At 47.7% G+C, this 6,195-nt stretch overlaps 1 protein-coding gene across 5 annotated transcripts in view; it reads left to right on the top strand.

Moving 5' to 3' along the window:
* The first annotated feature begins 2,066 nt into the window (after positions 1-2,066).
* ATXN1L (ataxin 1 like) overlaps positions 2,067-6,195 on the top strand; it is a 26,529-nt gene continuing 22,400 nt past the window's right edge. The window contains exons 1-4 of one of the 5 annotated variants that reach the window (XM_089903282.1): positions 2,067-2,190; positions 4,047-4,114; positions 4,214-4,247; positions 5,327-6,195. The exon at positions 5,327-6,195 is cut by the window's right edge and continues 22,400 nt beyond it. In XM_089903282.1, the coding sequence (XP_089759408.1) occupies positions 5,444-6,195 (752 nt within the window). In that variant the 5' untranslated portion in view covers positions 2,067-2,190; positions 4,047-4,114; positions 4,214-4,247; positions 5,327-5,443. Of the gene's footprint in view, positions 2,191-4,046; positions 4,115-4,213; positions 4,325-5,323 lie in introns of those variants that run through there. The other 4 variants (XM_022583284.2, XM_022583285.2, XM_089903283.1 and 1 more) reach the window with 4 other exon arrangements.

Below are 6,195 nucleotides of genomic sequence, written 5' to 3'. Positions count from 1 at the left end.
AATATGTACAACCAAAGAAATGCAGATGGCTTGGAGTAAAGAGTTCTAGAAGAGGATACAGAAGATATGACCCACCCTTTTGAGACTGCAGCACCAAACCAGGAAGTCACCAGTGCTTCACCAATCAGAACATCCTTTTTAAAAAAAATTAGACACACCTTTGCACCAAGTGATTATGTTAATGTCTGGTAGCCAAATAACTTTTTGTTTGCATCTACCAGTGTCTGCTCTTTCAACTTTGCCTGAAAACCAGCTCTCTGAGGGTGTATCTTGATCTGGGAGAAACTGGTTATCCTTGAATACACCTGGATGGTCTCTATCTTGGCAGTTTTAATGCCGGTTTAGTGAGCTAAGCAATGAACTAGAAACCATTCTGCCAGTTAGTACTAAAATGGGGCCACTGAGCGACCACAGGACTTCCTTCTTGGACAAACTGAGAAGACAACTGTTATAAATAATATTAATATTCACAAAGCAAAGTTCTCTGTTGATTTAGATGGCTACAAATCAGTAGTGTCACTATATTTTACCCACTGGTGCAAGGTGTGTGTGTCTGTGTAGTGTTCAATAATTTTGATAATTCTCTGTTCCCACCCAAGTGAGAAAATATCAAAGTTGAGGTCTAAGGGTTCTCTAGAAAGAATCTTAGAGATCATATACTTTATTTGTATTTTAACTTACTCATTTTAGTATTTCTAAGGTAATAGTCTCCTTAAAAAATCCAAACAGTAACGTAAGTCCCTTTTGTTCCTCTTGGCCACCACCCAATTCCACTTTCCTCTCCCGAGATAACAAATGTTAGCTAGTTGTTACATATCCTTCCACTCCTTTTCTCTACAAATACATAAATATATGCAACTGTAATATTACATGTCTTTTAACAACAAATATGTGATCTCACACTGTATATATGTGCTTATTTTTTCACTTAAAATGTTTTGAGAGCTCTCCTATCTACATTTCACCCCCATTCCTTCATTCAGTTCAAGTTCCTCATTTCACAGAAGTGGAAACCCAAGTATAAAGTAGTAAAACGATTTTCCAAAGGCTGGATAGCTAGCGCCCAGCCAGTAGTACTTTCAAAATCAATGATTATTTATTGAACAAAGTTTGCAGAAACTGAAAAGGGAAAAATCTGCTCAGAATCCAATCTCTCCAATAGTTAAAGTTACTTTTTTCTCAGTTCAGTTTTTGTCTGTATGCAGAACTACTATTTTACATAGTTGTAATCAAAGCATAAATTCAATTGGTGTTCATTTTTTTCACTTAGTTTTTTTTTTTTTTTTTCTTCTATTTTGGCTGAGCTGTGGGGCTTGCAGGGATGTGGAATTTTAGTTTCCTGGTCAGGGATTGAACCCGGGACCAGTAGTGAAAGCGCCGGGTCCTAACCACTGGACCACCAGGGAATTCCCTTTTTTCATTTAAGTTAATCAGATGTTCATATTACTATAAAGTCAGCTAGTTTATTGGCAATGAATGGTGACCTCATAGTTCATCAAGTAGTCAAGCCCTCTTCCCTCTAAACTAAGCTGCTTCCCACTGTACTAATCCCCATCCTCTCATTCCTCACAGACTTTCAAGACACTAGCTTCACTTTCCCCTAGGTCCTGGTTCACGGCCCATTCTCATCCCCCTCAGAGCCATTTCTCAACTCTTAAAGAGCTCCATCTCCATCCTGGGTCTCTAGGGGTATCTCATTACCCTCCTGGGCCGGGGTCGCCTCGGAGCTCTCCGAGGTCCCCCAAAGAAGTCTTCACAAAGTCAGGTCCCGAAGTCCAGGAAATGATGGCCACGCCTCAGGGCTGTGTTTGGGAACCCCCAGAATTTACTGGAGTAGACAGATATCAGGGTCCTTGTGGGGTCAGGGTGAGGGGGCCGGGCCCAGTCCTATTTACGTGACCCGGCCCCAGGGAGAGGAGTTCGTTTTCCCACCAGAGGGGGGCGCTGGGGGCGACGGTCGGACAGCCTACACAGTCCTCTCCCGGGTACTCCTGGGCGTCGCTCTCCGGCCCGGGGCCGTGACGCAATCTCCCCGCGCCGGGGGCGGTACGCGCTTGACACCATCTTCGGGCGCCCGTCTGGGGGGGCGTTGGGTGTGGGGCGGCTCCGGGGCCGGGGATGGCGGCGGCCGCCGTTGCGGCGGCTCCGGGACCAGCGGGAGGAGCCCGGGGAGCGCCGTGAGATGGGCCGGTGAGTGTCGCCGGGAATGGAGGACGCCGAGTCGGCCTCACTGGGGCCAAGCAGGCCTGGGCTCGGAGCTCTGGAGGAAGTGGCCCCCCAGAGCCCGTTGCCCCGCGGACCGAGGGAGCGAAAGAGGCCGCGCTTAGACCCCCGATCGCTTCTCACCGGCCCGGCCCAGAGAGAGGCCTCAGGTTCCTGCTCCCCCGCGACTGTCCTGGCGGGTCGGGGTGTCCGAGTCCTCGGGGCGGGAAGGGGCCCCCAAACAAGGAAGCAGCGCCTGCGGGGCCTCGCCCTTACCCCTCTGCTTGAAAGGTCGACCCCCCACTCTCTAAATGCAGAGTTTCCAATTTCGGGCCCTACCCCCTTTGGGGCAAGGATTGCGGGATCAAGGGAAGCCATAACCCCTGTCTCTTCTAAGCTCCTGTCTTTCTGGCGGGCGCACCTCTCGCCCTCAGCGAATTCGAGTCCGAGGCTGGGTTCACCCTCTTGATTCCGGGCTGTGCTGCCAGCGCTGGCAGCTCTCCGGAATGGTCCTCCTTTCCCGTTAGCTCGGTTGGGGTCACAAGCTGCGTCTTCCCCTGGAGAAATCCTCATTGAGCCTCTTCAGAGGCCGAAGTTTCAGATTCCGAAATGTGTTTTGCGTTGCGGGAACTTAGTGCACAGGCTTGGCTCTTTGTTATTCCTGCAGACCTTTTGCCTCTTTCAGTCCTTTTATTAGCCTGTGTTTGGCTAACCCCTCTGTGACCTAAAGGCAGGTTTTCTTTAATGCTTTAGTTGTGAGAAGCAAGTATCATTCTGAAATTGAAGTTGTGACCCCATTTTCAGTTGGGAATGAGAGAGAAATCTAACTGCTTTTCAGTCACTGGAACTGCTGGCAAAGAAGGGATGCAAGACTTGTGCCCACTGTGTAAATTTGTGTTTATGGAACCAAGAATTTGTCTTTCCACCTTGTTTTCCTATCTTGTCACTTTTTTCTTTTTGTACATCTGCACCTTGCTGATCTTAAGAGGGAAGTGTCTTCAGTTTGGTTTGAGGCGTGGAGTGTTCTTTAGGACTTGGACAGCGCAGTGGGTAGTAGTTTCTCTGAGTACTGGTCAGTAGTACTTTCTCTGTTTTTAGAGATTAAGGCTCTGTTCTTCAGTGCTTAACGTTTCTGGCATGTGTAGATTGAGATATTGACAGTTTAGCATGAGTTTTGTTTCCCACTGGTAGGCTACATGAGGACAAAGGGAATGTTTTCAGTTACTGTCACACCTGATTCAGCACGTGGTACAAAGTTGTCACTTAGAAAATTTTACACACACATACACACACACACAGAGGAGCCTGTTTTTTTACCCTGGAAATCTGCTAATAAGGCTTCCCTTTGAGTGACTCCCCCTTGACCTCTTTTTCTGCCCCAGAAACATAAATAATTGTTCTTTTTCCTCTAGTGCCTCTTATCTCATTTAAATAACCTCCACATCTATGTTTTCATCAGCCCTGAATAAAAGTGAAATCCGTGAGGCTGATTTTTCCTGCTTCCCTTTGTTCACATGGGGACAATGTTGAGTCTTCCACATTTATTTGTACATTTACCTGAAATTGGGATTGGAAGTAAATTTAACCTTTGGGGAATAGGTACAGGTAGAGAACGAAGAATATGATGTTAAGGAAAACAATGAAGTTTGACACATGGAAATTTTTTTCCAGAGATGTTGTCCTACAAATTAGAATTTAATGTGTTGTTACCTCTGGAGAAGAGTAGGAGGCAGGGACTCCTGGACTTTAATGTCTTTGTGGTTTTGGAATTACCTTTCTTGATGATCCTGGGGAGGATCAGAGGCTAGGTTCCTGCTTACTCTATTCCTATTTCTGTCTCCTAGGCTCCCAAGCCAGTGGGGAGGACACTGCTTCTTATTACAGCTGCTCAGAAGCACCACTGGAAGCTCAGGTAATACAGGCGCTTTGGATACCTTGTTGTGGAAAAACATCTGGAATTCAGCAGTGGAAAAACAGAACAGAGTGTAATATCATAGAAATCTCATTTCAGATCCGAAGAACTGAAGCCTGATAGGAAGAAATAGGTGAAAAATTTCGTATGTGTTGAAATGTTCAGACCAGAAAGATACTTTATGAAAATGGACAAAAGCATGTGTGAAAGGTGATAAAGGGGAGAGAGAACTTTCTTATGAATCATATAGACCTGAGATAGCAATAAACAGGCATGTTTGGAGGAATAGAACCAGAATTTTAAGAAGTGGTGCCTAGAGCAGACCTACAATGGAAAAGGAGCCATTGGCAAAAGAAAAAAGGAAGGGAATGCACGAAGAAGGCCAATTGAAGGTGGTCAATGGGAAGAAAAGAAGTCTTGCCAAACTAGGGAACACAAAGTCTATGGGAGGTCAGAAGAGTTTTGTTGCCCTTTGGAGAGGAGAAATAAATAAACTGTAGAAAACACCAGTACAATCACCTCCCCATAGGGCCCAAGTTTGAATGTAGTATTTCATGGGGTGAAGAAGATACTTTCATAACATGTTTAGGGAACAACGTTTTAAAAAAAAAAACAAGACGTGCAGACCTCAGGACCTATTGACTGACCCCTGGGTCCTTGGGGTAGTGGTGATATGAGGCAAAGGAGGATGAGAGTTTAGGCAGGCCTGGGGTGGGGGGGATGGGGATAGGTGAGATAATAACCCAAATTAGGCTGGGGAAAGGAAGCAAGGATGAGATCATATGTTCAGGAAAGAAGATAGCACGGTAGTGTTTGGTGGCAAAAGGAGAAAGTTAGGAAAAGGAGCCAGCAGCAAAGACCACGTGTTCAAATCCCCCTTAAGGGAAAAGGCTTAGAATAGTCAAGGTCCCCGTCAGAGGAACAGCTAATCATGAAGCTGTTGGTTTCCCTGGGGTTGTGGAGCCCACAGGTTATTTATGCATTGTTGAATGCTTGTCCTTGTACCTCTTTGTGGTTTCCGTGATTGTTTCTTTCATGTCCTAGGCTGGATGAGCGAGAAGGTAGCATCTTTGTCTGCTCCTTTCTCATTCCTCTTTTTTTCCAGCAGTCCCCTTTGTTACATCTTCCTCCGTGGACACAGTTCCTGCTCTTTCCTTTGACTTGGTTTACCCCTAGGTTACTTTTCTTTGCCTCTGATTTGTTCCCTAGCAGATGTGGGCACCCCAGCCAGCAGCAGAGAGGGGTGCAGGGGAGCCACAAAGAAGCCCCTTCTGATGCCCCAAGGAGCAAGCCGACCCCTTCCAGGCTCCAGGAACACCACAAAGCAATATGAAACCTGTTCATGAGAGGAGTCAGGAATGCCTTCCACCAAAGAAACGAGACCTCCCCGTGACCAGCGAGGATATGGGGAGAACTACCAGCTGCTCAACTAACCACACACCCTCCAGTGATGCCTCTGAATGGTCCCGAGGGGTGGTGGTGGCCGGGCAGAGCCAGGCAGGAGCCAGAGTCAGCCTGGGGGGTGATGGAGCTGAGGCCATCACTGGTCTGACGGTGGACCAGTATGGCATGCTGTATAAGGTGGCTGTGCCACCTGCCACCTTCTCCCCAACTGGCCTCCCATCTGTGGTGAACATGAGCCCCTTGCCCCCCACATTTAATGTAGCGTCTTCACTGATTCAACATCCAGGAATCCACTATCCCCCAATCCACTATGCTCAGCTCCCGTCCACCTCTCTGCAGTTTATCGGGTCTCCTTATAGCCTTCCCTATGCTGTGCCACCTAATTTCCTACCGAGTCCCCTCCTTTCTCCTTCTGCCAACCTCGCCACCTCTCACCTTCCACACTTTGTGCCATATGCCTCACTCCTGGCAGAAGGAGCCACTCCTCCCCCCCAGGCTTCATCCCCGGCCCGTTCATTCAACAAAGCCCCCTCTGCCACCTCCCCACCTGGGCAGTTGCCACATCACTCGAGTACTCAGCCACTGGACCTCGCTCCAGGCCGGATGCCCATTTATTATCAGATGTCCAGGCTGCCTGCTGGGTACACCATGCATGAAACCCCTCCAGCAGGTGCCAG

The sequence above is a fragment of the Delphinapterus leucas genome, chromosome 20, assembly GCF_059928025.1.
Source record: "Delphinapterus leucas isolate spDelLeu-1000000601 "Yukka" chromosome 20, BTC_Dleu_Yukka2, whole genome shotgun sequence".
Classification (NCBI taxonomy): domain Eukaryota; kingdom Metazoa; phylum Chordata; class Mammalia; order Artiodactyla; family Monodontidae; genus Delphinapterus; species Delphinapterus leucas.
Note: the sequence above shows the minus strand (reverse complement) of the source record. Positions and strands in the feature narration are given on the sequence as shown.